General features: G+C 36.3%; 2 protein-coding genes across 4 annotated transcripts in view; one reads left to right on the top strand and one right to left on the bottom strand.

Annotated features, from left to right (window-relative positions):
* LOC134744528 (uncharacterized) overlaps window positions 1-5990 on the top strand; it is a 106093-nt gene extending 100103 nt beyond the window's left edge. For all 3 annotated transcript variants that reach the window (XM_063678333.1, XM_063678334.1, XM_063678335.1), the window contains exons 3-7: window positions 187-776; window positions 1803-1950; window positions 2580-2744; window positions 3190-3523; window positions 4068-5990. In XM_063678333.1, the coding sequence (XP_063534403.1) occupies window positions 187-776; window positions 1803-1950; window positions 2580-2744; window positions 3190-3523; window positions 4068-4473 (1643 nt within the window). In that variant the 3' untranslated portion in view covers window positions 4474-5990. The remainder of the gene's footprint in view (window positions 1-186; window positions 777-1802; window positions 1951-2579; window positions 2745-3189; window positions 3524-4067) is intronic.
* A 580-nt stretch (window positions 5991-6570) lies between these two features.
* Window positions 6571-19281, bottom strand: LOC134744863 (sideroflexin-2). Its single transcript, XM_063678794.1, has 9 exons — window positions 19125-19281; window positions 18479-18639; window positions 17769-17939; window positions 14246-14447; window positions 12373-12451; window positions 11273-11360; window positions 10120-10245; window positions 9565-9612; window positions 6571-9338 (listed from the first exon to the last, which is right to left on the bottom strand). The coding sequence occupies exons 2-9, from the start codon at window positions 18634-18636 to the stop codon at window positions 9227-9229; spliced, it is 984 nt and encodes a 327-aa protein (XP_063534864.1). The 5' UTR covers window positions 18637-18639; window positions 19125-19281; the 3' UTR covers window positions 6571-9226.
* Window positions 19282-21911: the final 2630 nt, after the last annotated feature.

The following is a 21911-nucleotide window of genomic DNA, read 5'->3' as shown; positions in this document are numbered from 1 at the left end:
CGTGATAGGCCAGGCCTAACGCCATGTTTTTTTTTTCAAAATTTTCAGTGCTGCCGTGACATTGACATGGACCTATCATAAAGGTAGCCCAATGGTCACTTTTCTCACTTCAATATCCTCCAGAATTCTTACTTGAAATTAGCCTTTGGCACCACACACTACTTCAAGATTTCTTTTTTTTTTTAGGCGAGATCCGGTCAGCCCTAGCCCCTAGAAAACCCGAACGCACAGCTAGCATGCGAGAGCGAGAAGCTCACCTAGAGCTCCCCAAACGTAGAACACCCATAGACGACGAGAAAGACGAGGACGGCCCCCAAGAACTCGTACAGGCCACCAACGAAGCCGTCATCCACAATTACGACGACGTCTACAACTCTAACAAGTACGAGGAAACCTCAGATTCCGCTAAAAACAGTGACAGCGATTACGAATACGTAAACCACGCGCGATCAAGCTCTCCCGAGTGTGATTCCAAGCCGATAGAGACGCGGAAAGACGAAAGCGTCGAATACCCGAAATACAACGGCTTCAGATCCTCTCTTCCATACTGCGGGAGCGAAACAGAATCAGAGATATACTCCCCGTATAGCTTCTACAGTTCTAACGACAACATGGACACTGGCAATGAGGATTATCAGAACGAGATGACGCCAAAAACAACTACGAATAAGCTGCGGGTGCGAAAGGGACGCAGTGTTGTGCACAGGAATCTGGAGGATAATTACGGGGCCGTCGTCATTGCTAACCACGAGGCGCTAGCGCAGGTTTTAGAACAGGTATTTATTATACAATTTAAAAATTCCGTGACCATTAACGACATATATTGGATGTAACGTCTCCTTCCGCATTTTTAGCGGCATTGATCTGTAAATAGATCCTCAGGTGTTTCACTATGAAAGATAAAATGATTTCTCACTTAGGTATTTCAATTAAAATTCTCATTATTCAGTACGAATCAGTTTTACACTGTATTACTGTAATTCATTCAAATCAACAGGGTCATAATTTAAAATGTTTGTCTTCTTACACAATTTTCGCTTACTGAGAGTCCAAAGCTTCTCAATTTTACTATATATCAACGTGCAATAAAATACTATACCTAGATTAATTTTACAATAGGTAATCTTTTAAAGTGAATAAAAACTAAATATTTGATGTGCATGACTTGTATGATTCATACTGTGATTGTGATTAAAAATCAAGGCCTTTGGAGACAGATATACAGTAGAGGTCTGATACTTCCGTGTTCGAACAATAAGGACATTCTTGGGCACTAAGTTTTTATCTCACTTTCCAAGAAACCCACTTGCAGTTTTTACACTCATTTTTTTATTTTTTTCGAGCATGATTTGTTTTCGTTAGTCACGCTAGTGTTAGGTACAAAGTTATTTGAATAAGTAGGTTTTTTTAAACGACTTATTTACCTGCATTTGCAATGATCACTTACCTACAAAAACACTACACACGCGAAGGATGATTCCGAATATTTTAATAAGTACCTAACATTTTCCCCGTTTTACCCATCATTCAATCCATAACAGACAAACAAAGATAGGTAAGCGTAGGGAAAGCTCCTGAGCCCCACCTATTAAAGGTAAATAAATCAATGATATTATGCGTGGTGGGGCAGAAAATTCTTAAAACTACATATATGGTGATTTAAATGGAGTGGGGTCCTATCAAACTGTTTTTATAAACATTAACACTCTTCGGAAATATTTTAAAAATATTCTTTTGTCATTCCAGATGTCGCTTTCATAATAAGTTTACTTAGTTTTTAACCCCATTGATAATATCATCAGGTACAGCAGAGTGCCACGATGCAGCCCTCACTCCGCGGCCTCAAGGCATGCACTAATCTCCGCTGGAGCGACTTCGCCGTGCAGTCGTCGAAAAACGTGCGCGCGGGCAAGCGGCTTTTCTACCCTGCCATTTGGAACTCTAGCCAAGGTATTTATGAAATATCAATCCAATTCCCTTAGCTGCAATCTTTTCAATGATTACATTACGAGTAAATGCGAAATTCAAGCACAAGAAAATTAATAGATATCAAAAACTTATCGCTCATTATCGAGTTCGCCACAACTCTTCCAGGTTCCGGGTCCTGTGCTGATCTTGTTTAGAAGTGACCCGTAATCATCAACCTATTGAACTTAGCTGATGGATGACTGCATGGTCCTCTTCTTGCTAAAAGCAAAAACCATTAATCAAGGCCTAATCGCTTGGAATCACCATTTAAAAGCTTAGCTTAGCTAGCTCACCCTAGAAAGACGATTTCGTAGTGAAATAAGCACCAATGAACACAGTATTTTCCTTCCATTTGTGATCACTACTTGCGTTATTGTTGTTCATTCGGCATCATCGTCACCAGTCTACTTAGGTATATACCTTGACTTTTTACTGATAGACAAAGCCCTCCTCTTGTAAAGGGGGTTTGGGATACCTATAGTCCTTTCGCAAGCTATATCTCAGTCAGTCTCTACACACAAATATGCTCAGGTTTTTCCTCCCGTCACACTTGTTACCGGTCTTGGTCTTGGCGTTATTCTTGGTCTCATCAGTCTTGTTCTTAATTACAGGCCCAGTGAACGTCACTCTGATGGTCCACAAGGAACAAACGGCCTCTCAACTCGTTTGCCAACAGTCGATGCAGCCTCAGACCCTCAGCCTGAACGCTATCACGGAGTTCTGCGACCTGGTGCCGATGCAGCAGTTCGGAGAAGAAGGCGATGACTTGGTGCAAGGTAGGTTAACCCCTATTTTGACTACATCTAAATAGATGTGAAAGTTACTGTAAGTTTACAAATAGGAAAGCCTTCCGAACACCATCTGTCAGAGATCTGAATCCTTTTGATCCTGGGTAACCAACGCTTAAGTCCTTTATTCTTCGTCTTGTCAAAAGCGTTTTTCCTGCTAGTGATAAGTATAAGTACCTATGTATAAGTACCTACATATTCCAAAATATAGTATGAACAGCATAGGTACGAACCATCCATTTCAACTTCCTGTTCAATTTGTATCGGTTGTTACAATTAAACACTGACCTTGAACTCAACATCTGTAAAATGGATACCCCTTAAAAACTCTTCAAGCAGTATGCTAGGTGGACTACTATTTCCCGAATAGTGGTTATTGTGGTGACGATGTATTTTTGTTCAATATCTTAAAGGTTTCTTTATCTCTTTTCAGCAACCATCGTCGTGCTAGCCCAAGCACAGGTCGACACGCTCCAAACTTACGGGGAATCCCTCCGCTCCGTCGAGATATCCACAAAAGAGTACCAACTAGTCCAAACCGAGCAGATCCACGAGGCCATCTTCATGATGCTTCAACTCATCAACGGCCTAAAGTGCCTCCAAGCGAGAGGGGTCGAAGATATTTCTGAGAGTTTAACCTCTTTTATTTCGTTGAGGGAACAGCCTTGTGGGGCTAGCGGGATAAGTTCGCCGACTCCGGATGATAGGCTGAATTCATTGTCGGCGCCGAAGACGAACTGCTACGGGAGATTGTGCATTTTACAAGGGTAAGCGTTGCATCGATATTATAGATTATTTTATCTAGAAATATTTCATAAAAGAGTTATGATGGCCAAACCTTGAGGAGCACCTTTAAGAAAAACAAAGATTGCAAAAGTTAACAACCCATACCTACACCAAACTGCATCACAGGGGAAAAGGAAAATTGTTGATTAATAACTAAGACTTGAATGTCTTGGAAATATCGGTATTATTTATCCAAAGCAGCCTTAGTCACTTATCCACAGAACTATATCAAGATATAGTTCTGTGCACTTATCCAATGGGAATAATGATTCTTGCATTGGTCAAATTGCATCCTCAAGTACCTTCCTAAACTCCTCGAGAAATTCTTAAAAAAAATATTATCCACCATTTTAATTTATCCACATAACTTATCCACAGAACTACAAGTATATCAAGATATAGTTCTGTGCACTTATCCAATGGGAATAATGATTCTTGCATTGGTCAAATTGCATCCTCAAGTACCTTCCTAAACTCCTCAAGAAATTCTTAAAAAAAAAACTTATCCACCATTTTAATTTCCAGATTAAGCGACGACATGAACAAATCAACACCTGACGCCCACCTCAACTCTCTCTGCAAGTGCGCCATCAAAGCTCTAGAGATCATCCTCCCAAGCGAGAAACTAACCCCACTACTCAAGGAAGTACTACAAGAAGAACGAGCGATCTCCCTAAACCAGGCAAAATCAGTCTTGGAATTCATGTTATGGGGTCCTTTAGATGTCGTTCAAGGCGTCCCAGTAGATGACCGTGAATTGTCTCTACAAAGATGGTTGGATTTAGAAAGAGCGACGGTTTTACATGGGTTGGTGAGAACCAGAGTCCAACTGAATGCGTTTGAGCAGCTGCATTTGATGTTCTTAGTGCGATCCACGGCGAAGGCGATGTGCGAAGCATCGGTACTTTTAGAAAAGGCCAATGTGTATTGATGTATATTTTGTAGCTTTACGAGTGCGCATCTGAAATTTTTAATGTATTTCGAATGAGGGCTACCGCGTTTAATTTCGCCGCTAGGGGCGCTAGTGTAGATGGAGGTCTTTCAAAATGTCAAATGCATAGAAGTTTTGGGGGTTTCAAGCTTTTTTATCGGAAATTCTCACTCCTTATTCATAATAGAGGTAAATCTTTGTCCGTCTTTGAATAATCATGGTAAACAATAGATATAGCTCAATAAATGTTAGTTTAAAAAAAAAAGTGCTAACTAAAATATATGCAAAATTAAACAGGGTAAAAATGGCACATTTAGACGTTAAAATACCTTTGTGTATATTAGAACGTATTTATTTTATAAAAATAAGCATAGAAGAATTTTGAGTTCTGTTTTTCTGGACCTACATCTACAGTGGCGCCAACTGGTGAGCACAAAAACGATAGCCCTCATTGTTTTGAAGGGCATTGAAATAAGTTGGGCGCATTGAAAACTTTCATTGAGAAAGTCTGGTTGAAGGAAAAAATATATATTATTTTGTAAATAACGCCTTTACAATTATTTTCATGCCCTTTTTGAGTAAAACTAGTTTGAAAAATCGCTCTTATTTGTATAAAAGACTGTAGATAAATGAATAATAATTTTTAAAATTGTGACGTAATTATTTCCAAGTAATTTTTAGCTGCGTGAATGTCTTTTGTTTATGAAGTAATATTATGGGAGTAATTAAGAATATCAATTTTCCAATACATACCACAATACTCCAGTTTTTCGGACCACGGATGCGTACTATCTTTAATCTTACTTTTAGTCCTTAGCTTAATAGGCACCTGAAAGACTTTGTTGTTTTTTTTAATTGTTTTGAAATGTTGTTTGACCCCCAAATCATTTTATTATTAATTATAAAACAACCATAATAACATGACCTTAATGTTGCTGATTTTACTGAATACACACTGAATATGACTGAATTAAGTCCAACATAAGAATAAAACCTAAATATAAAATTCACAAATAGCAAAGAAAGTTATATTTTTTCAAGAAAAAAAGTGTATAACTTTAAATGCAATTGTGACATTTACCGGTAAAAGATACCACCTTGTCAATATGGATGTGAGGAGTGCCTTTTCAAAAGGGCATTTTTGTATGGTGTCCATAGAGAAATAATCCCTTTTGAAAAGACTCTTCAAATGTTAATGGCATATTTATGCCAGTAGCAGTAACATTGACAAGCTTTGTGATATTTTTTTACTGAATAAGACACAAAAATATATGTAATAAACCAAAAGGGGGTAAAACGTTCAAAATATTAATTTTAAATGATTTTGACTTTAAAAATAGGTGCCAAGACAGTACTGAAATTCTATATACTCGTTTTATCTAATCTGGTGCCTTATCAACTCTAGTATATAAGCGTTGTGTACATTACTGCATGTATTTATATATTTCACGAGCTTGGTGGGAAGTTCAAAATTTATATCTCGTGTTAAGATTTCGAATATAAATCTAAATAATTTATATGTTGTTTTATTTCAAAGGAATTTGGAGATTAAAATATGTACAAAGCCAACCGGTTAAACTGACCTAATATAAGGTATACGTGTCATCTCATTAAAATAAGGTTTACGAATTATTTGTTAAATCTGTCTATGATTGTAAAGTGAAGTTCAATACAAATAGGAAATAATGTAAACAAATATGACCGATTTTGTTAGCATTTGACGTAAAGGTAACCTAAAAGTTTTAAGATGGTTGCATTCATTTAAATATTAATAAATTAACATATATTTTAACTGGTAATAATTGTTATAAATAAAAGATTTAAGTATACAGTCTGGCAAAAGAGTAGAAATTAAAAAGTGGCAGCACTGTAGTTTTGTCCCTTTCAAATCAATCTAAGAAAAACGGGACGACAATACAGTGTTGCCACTCTTTAATTTCTACTCTTTTTTGTCAGACTGTAAAACTCATGATAAAAAATACGAAAAATGCGAAATTACGAAGACATGAAGGTAAATTGGTTTGTTTACAATATTTGCCATTTCTATTGAACTTTACTTTTCTTGGGAACATTAAAAAAAAACACAAGTAGTTCTCTATAGGTATTTTATTGTCTTAGCCTTGCTTGCCATTCTAACATAAAAGCAAATAAGCTGATATAATTGAAAATAAACATTGTGTACAAATGCTAATGGCACGATTTTAGGAAATTACATTGGCTAATTGATTTTGAGCACTAAAAAAAGACTAGAAAGATTTATTAAAGTGAGCGTATCAATACATAATCACAATTCACAATTTTTTATAGTTTTAATACATAGCGGATTTTAATACAAAAAAGGTGAATTGTTCTCATAGATACTATAAATTCAAGATTAATTGAACAATTAGTTTGTATTTAAATCAACGTAAAAAGCAACACTGGAAAATAATTTTGAGATTAATATAATGCGTCAAAATTGAGCAATAATTCTTTTTTTTTATCTAGTTTTCACGGGTTTGCTTGCAGCAAAACAGTGTGAGATGATGAAAATAATATAGTTGGAGTCTCTTTCGTTTCTTTCTAAGAGTAGAATAAAGGTACTAAGTTTTAGATCTGCAGGATCGTAGGTACTAAGTTTTAGATCTGCTGTTGTCCCTAAGCTTGTACCTCCCCTGGTAAAAGTAGTAGTTCAGATTGATAAATATTCGTATATCCTTAGTGCAAATGCAGATAAAAGCACAGACTTATCTTAAGTAATATCAATCGGAATGTATTGTTTTCAATATAGAGAAAAAATAAAGCGCAAAAATAAACATTCCTTAAACGAAATTCAAAAACAACAACGCAAAAAAACATTAAAATAATAAGTAAAAATGTGATAAAGATTAAAGACGTGATTTTTGAAAGGTAGAAAAAAAAGTGTTTTTACTTTTTAATTAAAAACTATAGATACTGGTTACCAATAACGCTTATAAGTACACTTAATGAATAAAAAAACAATCAAAAATAATATCATTTTTAACAACAAATTAACGTAAACGACTTTCAAATCCGATTTATTATCTAAGTAATTTCTGAGCTTTTTTTATGAACACATAAACTGTTAAGGGGCCCACTGATTATCAGTCCGCCGGACGATACTCGTAACAGCCTGTCTTCTTCTTCTTCTTTTAAAATTATGGCTTCAGCCCAGTGGGACTATTTCGCCAGTATCAAGGTATTAAGAGGTTTAAAAACGACAAAAATTGTACGGTTGTACAAGACAGTGTACGGTGATTTGTTAGCTCTTGTAAATCGATAGCTAGACTTTACAAGAAGCACGTGGACTACCGGCCGTTGACTCCAAGATGGTGGTTAAACGTGCTTCAAAATTAATTCTCCATTCACTGCACACTACCACATTAGTTTACTGTATAATAAGCTATCGATATTACACTTTAAACAATATTAATGAGCAAAAAACAAAGTAATTAATCACGAGGCTAACTATCAAGATGGCGCTCGAACCGGAAGTCCGTATCAGCCTGTCTTCTTCTTCTTCTTTTAAAATTATGGCTTCAGCCCAGTGGGACTATTTCGCCAGTATCAAGGTATTGAGAGGTTTACAAACGACAAAAATTGTACGGTTGTACAAGACAGTGTACGGTGATTTGTTAGCTCTTGTAAATCGATAGCTAGACTTTACAAGAAGCACGTGGACTACCGGCCGTTGACTCCAAGATGGTGGTTAAACGCGCTTCAAAATTAATTCTCCATTCACTGCACACTACCACATTAGTTTACTGTATAATAAGCTATCGATATTACACTTTAAACAATATTAATAAGCAAAAAACAAAGTAATTAATCACGATGCTAACTATCAAGATGGCGCTCGAACCGGAAGTCTATCAGCCTGTCAGTTAGAACAAAAATTTGACAGTTCCATACAACTGACAAGCCGATATCGTCTAGCGGACTGGTAATGAGTTTTACCCCTTCAGAATACTTTTTGTCGTATACCCTATATTCTTGAAAAAAAAAATTGCACTTAGATTATTAGATTTTAAAAATACCAATTAAACAAAATTCAATCAGCAATTTAAAATACGCGCAAGAAAGTCAAATACGCTAATTCATTTTCTTAAATCTACTTTTCTGCTTACTCATCTATATTCACGCCCATTTGATATGGCAACACTGGTCACCCATAACAACACTGACAGCTAATTTTAATTTGCTTATCTATGGACAAATTCACAGTTTTAAAAACCGATTAAGGCCCACCACACACTAGTTGAATGTATCAGTAATTCAGAGCCTTACTTGGACGTAGTTTAGTGAAAAAAGTCCATCATCTAAAATTTGTGGAAAATTTTGTCTTAAAATTCTTTAATGTTATATTGTTATCCAATTTCTAGTGACTGATTTTTGTGAATCGAGTCCTTTTTCCTAAATTGCGCCCAATTTAAAATAAATCATCTGTCATACACACACTAAAGAATCTATAGAACATCCATTCTATATAATCCATTCAATAGTGAACATGCGAGGGGATCCAGATCTCTATCCCTTTTTACCTCTCAAATATTTATGGCTTTCCATTAGAGAAGGACCTTTCTATCAGAATTTCTGTTAGAATTTCAGATAAGAAGGACTTTATTGCACTTGAAGCATAAGGACCCTTTTGTAATGGAAAGCCACACTTATGTGATGGAAAGCCACACTTATGTGTCCATAGACGAGATTTCAATTGACTTTTACATAATAACAACTACTTACTAGGTACGGCTTACAGACCCTTGTTGAAGTATACGTATTGGGGAGGTTTGCCGCCCGTATTTTTCATTATTTCCTCGTAATTCTCCGGCTCAAAGCGTTTGATGGTGTCCGTTGAGATTTTACTGAAACAAAATAATGTCACTTAAAACGATTCTTACGATAAATTAAGATCTTGAAAAATTTTCCTCATCTCAAACATTACATCTAAATTGTCTTAGGTCTTAAAAGATGAACATCTATTGCCTTCAAGCGTTCATAAAAATAGATTTGTAGTCTATGATAAGAAAGTCGGCAAAAAATAATATCATACATTAAGTTTGTAAAAACAAGGATTGTTTATTTACTTACCATCTTTGTGGGAAGAGAGCACAGGCGGTCGGCACCATGAATGTCAGGCTGAAATATAAAGTGATATGTAAAAATAAACATATCTAGAATCTGGGGTATCATGTCGGAATTATATATGGTTGTTGATATTCCGCTGTAGCTTCGCGCCCCAGTTGACGTCTTCGACGATCAAAGTCAAAGATAATTTTAAACAAACACGGGACTTAATCGCGTACAAACGTACGTTTATTTATGGCCTGACGTTTCGAACGTGACGTTACGTTCGGGTCACAGGCAGACTGGCGAGGAATTGTATCAACATCTTCTTGCCGCGCGGGTTTTGCGAACTACCCGCACTTGATCTTGATTATTAACTTGCACGCTAGGGTTGTCACTTTGCCAACACACAACACTCACGACATCCGATGGTATGTGGTGGTGTCACGTTCGAAACGTCAGGCCATAAATAAACGTAAGTTTGTACGCGATTAAGTCCTGTGTTAGTTTAAAATTATGAGTGAAAATCGTGTTAGTTTAAATCAGTACAAAGTCAAAGAGTTAAAAATGAATACTTACAACATCCCCACGATGGCGGTCTGGATGCCGATGTGCGCCCAGCGGATGCGCTGCATCCACGGCTTGGGCTCGATCCTCTCCATGATGACCGGCAGCAGCAACATGCCGGGGGCGCACATCACGATCCTGGGAAATATCAATGTTGTTGAGTTGGTTAAGAATAAGCGCCTTGTTCATGGAGACTATATAAAGGAGCCAAATCTCTATGTATGAAAAGTGTCAATCGAAAAACAGTAATTAGGCGGCGTCACCATACACCGAAATACTACCAAAAACAACCTACGTAATTTGGTCAGAGCCTAACTAGCGCCACTGGAGAGATTAGGAACTATTATTTAAAGCTGAAAGCGGTCACTTTTGCAACAATTGTGCCATAAGAGATTGGCATCCTTTCTATACCATCCATAGCCTTGTTCTTAAAACTTAGCAAACCGCTTTTAAGTTTTATCACTTTCTAACAAACGCAAATGTCAAAATGACCCATAAAGACAAACGATTACTTATCAACAGCATATTACATTTGACAGACATTTCTGAATAATGTCAATAACTGGCGACTAAGATGGCACATCGTTATTAGCAGTGTTAGCCGAACGTTAAAGCAATTAACCATTAACCAGTACAAATTCAACCGTAAACCTTAACCGTCCGTTACGGTCTACGGTTCAATTTGTACTGGTTAATTGCAACGTTCAGCCAACACTGGTTATTGGGGTTCCGCACCCAAAGGGTAAAAACGAGACCCTATTACAAGACTCCATTGTCCGTCTGTCTGTTTGTCTTTCACCAGGCTGTATCTCATGAACCCATGATAGCTAGACAGTTAAAATTTTCACAGATATAATTTCTGTTGCCGCTATAAGAACAAATACTAAAAACAGAATAAAATAAATATTTAAGTGCGGCTCCCATACAACCAACGTGATTTTATTGCCGTTTTTTTCTTTTTTTCTTATTTTTAATATGCGATTTTGTCTATGGCACTAGTTAACATGAACGCAAATTTGAACCCATGTATGTACACTTATAAAAATATGAAATTTTAAATTTTGCCAAGCTTAAAAACCGGGCCATCTTAGGCACAAGTATCTAATGCATACCTACCTATAGCAAGCAATTAAAAAAAATCTTAAGTTTAGAGTAATTAACATACCTAGAAGTAACCACTTGTGAGATTCCCTTGGCCGGGGCTAGCTGAGACTTGCCGATAATCTTGTCGTTCTCGTCTGAGACCTCCAGACCTGCAACATAATATTATCATGTAGTACCTATATAAACCTTCCATAAACGTAACATTCAGCAGTGAGATTTGCGTTACATTTCGGCATTTGATCGATCGATTGAATTTGTTGCACCTTATTTTTATTTAAGCCTTTTATTTCTTTAATAATACATTACAATATATATTACATTTAAATTATACAATTAATTTTACAATTCATTTTTATCGGTTAAATTAATATACATATTGATATTATTTTTCAAATTTAATTGTATAAAAATTATAATTGTTATTACTATAAAATTTAGTTTTTTTAAATTTGATTATTATTCAAGACCTCTCGACGAGTATAGGCCTCCTCCATTTCTCTCCACTTTTTCCTATCTTGGGCTTCTTTTGTCCAGTGGTCGTTTGTAAACTTTGTAAGTTCGTCCGCCCATCTTTCTAAAGGGCGACCTCATTTTCTTTTACCGGGGGCGACCTTTTTCTGTTGCACCTTATTAGCTAGTAATTATATAAAATCGACTGACATTTGTTGTAACGTTAGTAGAGCTCTTAAGGTGTATATTGTTAATTCAATTCAATTCAAATAATTAATTTCGGTAACATAATGTCCATAGTTGTTAGTAACAAAAGTTTACTTAGAGCTAGTGTTAGTACCTTCAATAAATACATACATATAATCACAGTCAAAAACAATCATACATAACCTAGTGAGCATGTACAAGGTTCCAGTGCTCCTGGAAGCGCCCCTCACATCGATCTGCAATGGTGTTTAGTATGCTGTTTGGGCTGCTCCGCAACCTCTTCATTAAGGATGCCACTCTTTTGCGTAAAATAGCTGCAAAGCTGTGCTGTGCTGTGTGTGTGTGTGTGTGTGTGTGTGTGTGTGTGTGTGCATCGGTAAACATCTGCGATGCACTACAAAATCGCGGCAGCCCCAACAGCATCCTAAATCCATTGTTATACTGGACTCTAATTAAAGCAATATTAAGAATTAAGATTAATATTATGAAATATTATTATCTCACCTTTTATAATCTCGTTCTGTCGCATCAAGGGAATATTCACCCAGTTGGCGGCCGCCACAGCTACAAAAGGCACGAACCTCTGAAAAACAAACCGATCGTTGATTCATAATCATATTACAGATAACTAAATAACTATGAATTAAAGAACTCAAATTTAAACTGGTGTGAGACATACTAACATTAAATAGTTTTACGGTTTAGACTAACTTGTTTTTAGTCACTCGCGTGACATGTTTCGGAGAGCCTAGGTCGCCTTTCTCAAGCACTAACAGTGCCAGTTAGTGTTGTGACAGTGTAGTGGACATAGTGAGTTCGTGCTGTGTGTCGCTACAAGTGTTAGGTGACCCAAACCAACCACTATGCCCGCCTACAACGACAGCGCAAGAACTCCCGCAACCGGATCTCTCAGCGCGCGCAGCGGGCGACGCGGCGCGCGGCAGTACGCGATACACGGCCGACGTGAATGCTGCTCGCACGGTTACTGCTTGAGAAGGGAGACCTAGGCTCTCCGAAACATGTCGCGCGAGTGACTTGTAGAGAGTTAAAACATATCTAGGTAAAAGTATCAAAAATCCTTTACCGAAAACTGCACGCAAATCTGACCATGTCGGAAGTTACGATGCCACACAGACACGCAGTTTAATAACATTAAAACACCTTATATTACGTTAGGGGTTAAAAAAAACTATTATGGCGAAAGTAATTGTGATGATGAGTAATGATTATAATGATGGTATCATGGTAAAGACGGTAATGGTAAAGAAACCACGGTAATTATTGTCTTACCGCTAGGATAGGTTTCTTAGCGCGTTTGTGCACCACAAATTTAAACGTAAGCGCCGTGGACATAGCAGGATGTCGATGATGGTAATGATAATGATGAGAGTTTAAGCCGCATGTAAATATATTTCTCTGATGCATCAGGCATCAGACAAATGTGAACGCAACCATATTAAATGTATGAAACCAATACCCGTCACAACACAACACAAAACGGCAGACAAATGTGAATGCGGCTTTATGGCGGCGAAAATAAATTGTCTATCATTGGCCACTTCATTTATGGCAGATGATTGTTGCAGCGTCGGGTAGGATCAGGTGTTGCGAGGAGATGGATCACGTCTGCGATGTCTGAAAAGTCCTATACCAGAGCGGCATCTTCTACCACAGATATTATAAGAGTCCGGAGGTCCGGCAGCGCGGTTTTTTCCAGGGACCGGCCCGCTATCCCTTATCGGGGTTTTATAAGGGTATTGCATAAGGCTTAACTCACCATACCCTTTGCCAGACAAAACCCTTTGTTTTGGTTTTAAAAACCCTTATATAAAGCTACCACATTTGAGTAATCGGTAGCCCAAATACCCTTACAAAACCCTTATCATCCGCTCACCAACACCTTGCATATTGCTTATAAGGGTTAGCCTTATAAAGGGCTTCCCTTTTAGCATATAAGCGTGCTAATTGAAGTCGCCTACCTTGTTCATAAAGCACACATTACTTCGAATACGAGCGATCGTCGGCGGCGACGGCGGCGTTCTTTGACTAGGCACGTATTTTCTTTCCTTTTCATACACTACCGTAGATATATACTAATCCTGTCTCTTTCACGCAAAGGGAAACCTTTATAAAAAGCGCTTAAAGATAAGGGTAACCCTTATTAAGAGCTAGCCTTATTTTTGGTTAGCTTTTAGGTAAGGGTTAGTCAAAGGTAAGGGTATGAATGGGCTTGCAGTTCAAAAGGGAAAGTCTTTCAATGTGTTAGCCGTGTTTAAGTGTCGCCCATTGAAAGGGTTTTATCGCGGAAAGGGTTGTCCGGTCCCTGGTTTTTTCTGCCTAAAAATAAGATAAGAAATAGATGGTATTATTGTCTTACCCCTAGGATTGGGTTCTTAGCGCGCTTCTGAACGACGAACTTGAAAGTCAGCGCCGTTGCCATTGCGGCCGACGTGGCGGAAACATAAGCGACGCCCATCTGCGTTACCGTGAGCGGCGAGTTGGCGTTGCGGTTAGTGTAGTTGACCAGGGCGTTGAACGACTGGTTTACCCACTGCCAGAATACTATGGCTGTGCCTGTTCTGAAAATAAGAGAAATACAACTTAAAACATTTCAAATTACTCAATTTTACGCATATCACATTTCACATATGGGGAACGAAGCCTTCATTTGGAAAATAGGAAGTTCCTTAATTATTTAGGGTTCCGTACCCAAAGGGTAAAAACGGGACCCTATTACTAAGACTCCGCTGTCTGTCTGTCTGTCCGTCTGTCACCAGGCTGTATCAAATTTTCACAGATGTATTTCTGTTGCCGCTATAACAACAAAATTAATACTAAAAACAGAATAAAATCCCATACAACAAACGTGATTTTTATGCTCGCACTTGGCCGGTTTTTACTTTCTAATATATTATTTGAAAGTGATAAATACATCTAAAGTCCCTTAGATTCTATAGGTACGAGAAAGTTAGAACCGACTTATTTTAATCTCTCCAAGTATATTTAAAAACAACTCGCGACTTAATTCGTGTACCGCATATCCTTGAAATAATTAGTTACGTGACGAACGATTTAAAAGGCCGTCGCAATTTTAAAAATAATACTGTATCATTACCATCAGCGAAATCCCGGTATTTTGCCCACCTACCTTTTAAAAATACCTAAATATAAATACTTATTATGATACCTTCTAAATACGCAAGGAAACACCTGCCAAACGTTTGTAGTACAGATGCCAAACTTATTTTAATCAGCTGACATGCAAAATATAGATAAGGCAGTTGCGGGGTAATGATTTTTGGGCTTTTTAGGGTTCCGTACCCAAAGGGTAAAAACGGGACCCTATTACTAAGACTCCGCTGTCCGTCTGTCTGTCTGTCACCAGGCTGTATCTCATGAACCGTGATAGCTGGACAGTTGAAACTTTTACAGATGATGTATTTCTGTTGCCGCTATAACAACAAATACTAAAAATTACGGAACCCTCGGTGCGCGAGTCCGACTCTCACTTGGCCGGTTTTTTACTGCTGCTACTGACGTCATATGTTGTTTAAGTAGCTAAACTGTGTTTAACTTATTTAATAACTAAAAGTCGTCAAAAGACAATAATTTAAAATTAAACATAAAAACGTTTTGCTTTTGATTAAAAATCTAGCTATTTTTCAAGACGGATCTCATATTACCATACCTAACTGGCAACCAATCTGATAACTATTCCAGGTAGCAAAGTGACGTCATCGGAGTCATAATGACGTATTAATGCTAGCTGGTGGCTAAAAAATTAGTGCATTCCCGTTGCCAGGGAGGTTTTTGGCTTTTGGCTTATACTGAGCAACTTTTACTATGGGACCAACCATGAAATCATCATCGACTTTATAAACGTGAGTAACACGGTTTAATATATTTAATACTCGCTATTTTATTCTACTATTCGATACAGTTAATGTTAAGGATTTATGTATGATAACTTCTCATTGAATAAAGGCTTGTATTCAGTTAATGTTAATAAGAACATTTCTCTAAGAAACATTAGGCCTTACACTCGTCTGTCGTACAAAATATCCATAAAATCAAATATTTAGTATTGAAGAATATTTTTAGACAAGCAAAATTGAAAAAAAAAATTAAAAATCTTTGAATGCAGTTTTGTTTCTTTAAAAAAAAAAGAACGTTTCCTTTAAGCAAAATGAGCTAACTCAAGGTTTCGAGGTACTTTCCCTAAAGGGCCCATTCATTATTTCCACACTGTATATAATATTTATATATATATATATATATTTTGTAATTTTAAAATAAATAGTTTAGAACTTATTAAAGAAAATGTATGCTCGGTGGCCGCTTTTCATAAGACAAGTCGTATATTTTTTTGCAATCAATGCGGTACATAAGTATAACAAAAAAATGCTACGAGGACTAAGGCCATCGTTCGAATTACTTCGTATTGTACTTTGCATCCATGTACCTAGGTATGTAACTGCATAATATGACCTTCGATAAATAAGATAAAAACTTTCTTATATCAACACATGACAAGAATTTTATGGATCAGTTTGTTATCTTATGTTCTAATTTTAAATTCATGAATATCCAATTCTGTTTACATTCACGACTTTGTTTATTCAACCATGTCATTTACGATTTTAAGTTATCTGCCCATGAATTAAAACACATTATTGAATAACATAAACATAGGTAGGTACGAATCGAATCAATAGACAACTTAATTGATATTATCTCGAGATAATTGTACCTATTAACAAGCAATATTGCCCAATAAACATGCCTAATAAGATAAGGTTTCAACCTCCTTCTTCCTTTTAAATTCTTAAGTTTTTTTGGTATTCGTAAAAATGGATATAAATTCACACGAGTGTGTTTGTCCGTCTGTCACAGCACAGCCACGTCACAGCCAAATGCGCCGAAACTACTAGAACGATCGAGTTTTTAATTATTAGTTAGTTGTAGTTTATTATGCAACACGGCCCAGGTATCCTACATTGCTTTTTCACATAATATTTTGTTTTCATATTTTTGTTTCAAAATTAATTTAATGTTTTTTACCCACCACAATATTATACCCACGTCCCCTAACTGGATAAGACTTTAAATCCGGCCTTTGTATGTAGATTATTACAATTATAAAACACAGAAACAAAGAAGTTTGAGTCATATGTACTGCCCTAATTTATTAATAAAATTCCTCATTATAAAGATCATTATTTTGTTGGAATTTCCTGTCCATACATCCGTACTAGTATTATAAATAAGAAAGTAACTCTTGTCTGTTTTTCACATTACTACAATTACAAATAAAACTTAGACTAGACACACCAGGGTGACCCATAATTTCAGATCCCATGTGTTTGTAAATAGAGGATTATGACATACTTAGAGAATCAGAATCAGATCAGATTTACTTGTTTTAATCAAGGGAAAATACAATGAAAAAACCGGACTCGCGCACGAAGGGTTCCATACCATTACGCAAAAACCGGCCAAGTGCGAGTCGGACTCGCGCACGAAGGGTTCCGTACCAATACGCAAAAAACGACAAAAAAATCACTTTTGTTGTATGGGAGCTCCACTAAAATATTTATTTAATTCTGTTTTTAGTATTTGTTGTTATAGCGGCAACAGAAATACATCATCTGTGAAAATTTCAACTCTCTAGCTACCATGGTTCATGAGATACAGCCTGATGACAGACAGACAGACGGACATAGTCTTAGTAATAGGGTCCCGTTTTTACCCTTTGGGTACAGAACCCATAAGACCATATTTAAAAGGGCAGACCAGACTCCAACCAAAGCCTCTAGAGTGTAAGTTTAATTGTGTGGTGGGGACCAACTAGGTTTATGTGAGTTAAGAAAATTGTTGTCAGAATATAAGTCAAGCATTACCTGTACCACTGTAACATAGCTCCTGTGATGAGGCAGCCTCCGGGCATTTGGAAGGACATACGGCCAAACACATTTTGCAGCTCTCCGCTATCTGGATGGAATGCTGATTCGTACAGCTGTTTGGCTCGGACAACTTTGTCCATGGGAGTGTTGGCGGGTTCTTTGCCATCTCTGCAATAAGAGAAATTGATCTGTGATTTGATTTATTACAGAATTATATAAACCTTTTATTTACAAAATTATTATTGTTAAAATATACCTATCCTCCTAAGTCACAGCTTTTTTTAAACGTCATAGTCCTAGAGGCCTCTTGTTCATTTTTTTGCACATAATAAATATTTGCTGTCAGTCCTGAACAGACTATTTAACAACTCTATGGACTGTCAGAATACTCCTGCGAACATTCAAATTTGAAAGCGGGGGGCATCTAAACATTTTGTACCGAAATATGTACTATCGGTGTTTAATAAAATAATAAAAGGGTAGGGTGACTTTTATTATGTACAAAATTTGGTACCGCAGGACTTAGGAGGCTATTACAATTAACTATGTATTCAATTTGATCACAATTATAATAGGGGTTTTCTATAAAGTAAAAGTGACCACTTATTTTATATTTCTGAAAAATATTCTTCAACATATTTTTTTATGTAATGGAAATTGCTATTTACAGAAATAATAATGATTCTAAATAGTAAATATTTACTTACTTATACTTAAAATATAACTCCTTAGCTTCATGCAGTTCTGACTCCGGCACCAAAGACAGTAGTGGATTGGAGATGAAGGCAAAATGTTTGAACCTGCCCACAAAGGTGGTTTGATCCCAGAGCGGCTTGGTGATGTCTATCCTCTTTTCAGATGCCATTTTCTAAAGAAATAAAGTTAAATTAGGGTTCAACATGCAACATAGATACAATACATTAAGAAAAAAGTTAAAAAAAAACAGCAGTGAGCATTGATTTCGCACACAAGAGTTTGAGGGTTCAACATACAACATAGACATTAAGAAAAAAGTAAAAAAATCCAGCAGTGAGTGTTGATTTCGCGCACAAGGGTTTATTAGTATTTTTCTTTTGTATGAATTATGTCTTTAAAAATCTAGTTGTACAGTTGTTATGGTTATACTGGCAAACATTTTGATATAAAAATATATCCTACTTATGTACTTATGTACGACTTGTCGCAAAACCGGTGATGTAATTTTAAACTCAGACCTTGAATATTGTTAAGCATATGCAAAAACAGAAGACCTGTTTCAAATAAGGCTCAAAACAATTACGATTATGTAAGCTTCGCTAACTGCAAACAATTAAAAACGTAAGAAATTAAATAAAATTCTTATATGAGACTTACCAGTTATTATTATTCCGAATTTGATAAATCTGTATTCAGATATTAAAGAAACCCTACCCGCACTACCTACGCGCCTACTTTGCAAGCAGCTCAACTCGGCCGGGCCCAACCAAACCAAACTGAAACGAACCGTATCATCACCTGCATTACCAACTGTCAAAGTCAAACAACGGTGACAACCGACAACGCAAAGTAGACCTGTACCGCTGGCTATATTTTGACCCCTAGGTTATAAAAATATTAAAGTCAATTCTGTTTTCGCTTATGAATACTTTGTTAAGATGTAAATCTTACATTTTGTTTTGTGTCATATATATAATTTGCTTTTCTAGTAATTTGTTATTTTGTGGTAATTATTTTTTATTTTGAATTATCTTGGAGAAAAAAATATTCGAGAGAAAACATGTAACTGTGTTGCATTTAGGATAGTGTTTTTAGTGTGAAAACATAGTTTGTGTCAATTACGTCCACTGCAATCTGATACTATGTCATAATATTCTAAAAGACACAAAAAAAAATTAGAGTTAAAAAAAATTACTTAGGTCGAATTTAATCGTTTAAATAGGTCCATTAAATGATTTTGTGTCTTATTAAGGCATAGCTTCATAAGATATTTGATGATTTTGTTGTAACAGGCTGTCACCGTTACAAAAGAATATTAAAGATATTAGAGTTTACATCTTATTAATTTGAAATGCGGGATAAATAAGATGTATGAATTTGTGTCACTTTCATCCACTGCATAAACAAATATTACAAAAATATTATTTGCGTTCAAACGAAGCTAGCGGGCGGTCTGAATGGGCAACGGAGGCCGTGCAGGGTGGGGCCGCGGCGTGACCTTGCCGTACGCAACGCATGTTTACTTCGCCTGTGCGCCAAATTAACGCAACTTATTCAAAGAAGTTACGCAAACAACACAACAACAAGCAACAAGCAAGCAAAGAATGCGTCGAATTATCTTTTACCTATTTAAAACTCATAGATATTGTACAATGTCACCATTATGCAAAAGAACTGTAAGTACATGTTTGATTTGCGAGCGAGCTGGCAACATTGCGCAGGGAAATCTTAAAAATATCGCGTTTACGTGAACGCCACATACATTTGTGACAGTGATAGGGAAAAGGTACCACTAAAGTAAAATTTGGTTATTAATACCGTGACTTTCTTTCATTCTTTGATAAAAAAAATTGCTATTTATGCAACAAGTGCGGAAATCATCTTTACGCACGTGTATCATACAATGTTTTACTATGCATTGTGCGAGTAAATAAAAAAACATGTCATGGCAAATAAGTTTAATTATTAAAAGGAGTGTTTTAAATCGACACGAGTTGCGAATTACCTATTCGCACGTGTATCGTACGTTTTACAGTACATATGGCCCTTTAAACTTTCGACATATGCACGGTAAGTGCTCTTTTCCGCACTAGTGCGAGAAAGTAGCACCAAATGTACTGTAAAAAAAAATTGAAAACAAAAAGCACTAGTGCGGAAAAGCAGTACTTTCCGCACGATATGGCTCCGTAGGAAACGCACTTTTCGAGCACATGCATTGTAAAAAAAAATATAGGACTGTATCTCCTAAACCATGCGTCGTAGCGCAAAAATAATAAAATTTTCGTTCCCCTTTATGTAACCCAAAAGTAATACATGAAAAATACAATGAAAAAAAAAAGACAAAATCTTTATAGGGCTGTATTAGCTGTATCTCCTATATCGTGCATCGTAGCGCAAAAATAATCAAATTTTCGCTCCCCTTTAAGAAGCCCCTAATTAAGATTTAAAAACGCAAAAAAGAAAAAAAAAGAGGAAAAAATCTTTATAGGGCTGCATCTCCTAAACCGTGCATCGTAGCACAAAAATAATCAAATTTTCGTTCCCCTTAAGAAATCCTTAATTAAAACTTTAAAAAAACCAGGAAAAAAACTTTATAGCTATTATAGCTATATATATAGATATAATATCTCCTAAACCGTGCGTGGTGGCGCAAAAATAATAAAAATTTCGTTCCCCTTTATGAAGCCCCAAAGTAATATAATAAAAACACAATGAAAAAAAAGAAAAAAAAAATAACAAAAAAACTTTATAGGGCTGTATCTCCTACACCGTGCATCGTAGCGCAAAAATAATTAAAAAAAATCCCTTTAAGAAACCCCTAATTAAGATTGAAAAACGCAAAAAAGAGTGGAAAAAAAATCATTTTAGGGCTGTATCTCCTAAACCGTGCGTCGTAGCGCAAAAATAATAAAATTTTCGTTCCCCTTTACGGAACCCCAAAGTAATATACAAAAAAACCCAATGAAAAAAAAAAACAAAAAAAAAACTTTATAGGGCTGCATATCCTAAATCGTGCATCGTAGCGCAAAAATAATCAATTTTTCGTTCCCCTTTAAGGATCCCTTAATTAATACTTAAAAAAAAAAACAAAAAAAAACAGGAAAAAATCTTTATAGAGCTATATCTCCTAAACCGTGCGTGGTAGCGCAAAAAGAACAAAATTTTCGTTCCCCTTTACGGAACCCCAAAATAATATACAAAAAACACAATGAAAAAAAAAAACAACAAAAAAAATCTTTATAGGGCTGCATCTCCTAAACCGTGCATCGTAGCACAAAAATAATCAAATTTTCGTTCCCCTTTAAGAAACCCTTAATTAAAACTTAAAAAAAAACCAGGAAAAAAAACTTTATAGAGCTATTATAGCTATATATTAGAGATCCACGCCGCAGCCAAAAAACCCAGCGGCGGCGCGCTGGGTTTTGAACCCGGCGCGGCGCGGCG

The sequence above is a fragment of the Cydia strobilella genome, chromosome 10 (genome assembly GCF_947568885.1).
Source record: "Cydia strobilella chromosome 10, ilCydStro3.1, whole genome shotgun sequence".
In the NCBI taxonomy this organism is placed as follows: Eukaryota; Metazoa; Arthropoda; class Insecta; order Lepidoptera; family Tortricidae; genus Cydia; species Cydia strobilella.
The sequence above is the reverse complement of the archived record's forward strand: the minus strand, read 5'-3'. Positions and strand labels throughout refer to the sequence as shown.

Excerpts from the sequence above, each read along its gene's own strand:
- LOC134744863 (XM_063678794.1), bottom strand. The coding sequence starts at position 18,636 with ATGGCATCTGAAAAGAGGATAGACATCACCAAGCCGCTCTGGGATCAA. Across the intron at positions 17,940-18,478 it reads GAGTTATATTTTAAGTATAA|AGATGGCAAAGAACCCGCCA; the intron begins GTAAGTAAATAT and ends CTCTTATTGCAG. Across the intron at positions 9,339-9,564 it reads GCTCTCTTCCCACAAAGATG|TAAAATCTCAACGGACACCA; the intron begins GTAAGTAAATAA and ends ATTTTGTTTCAG.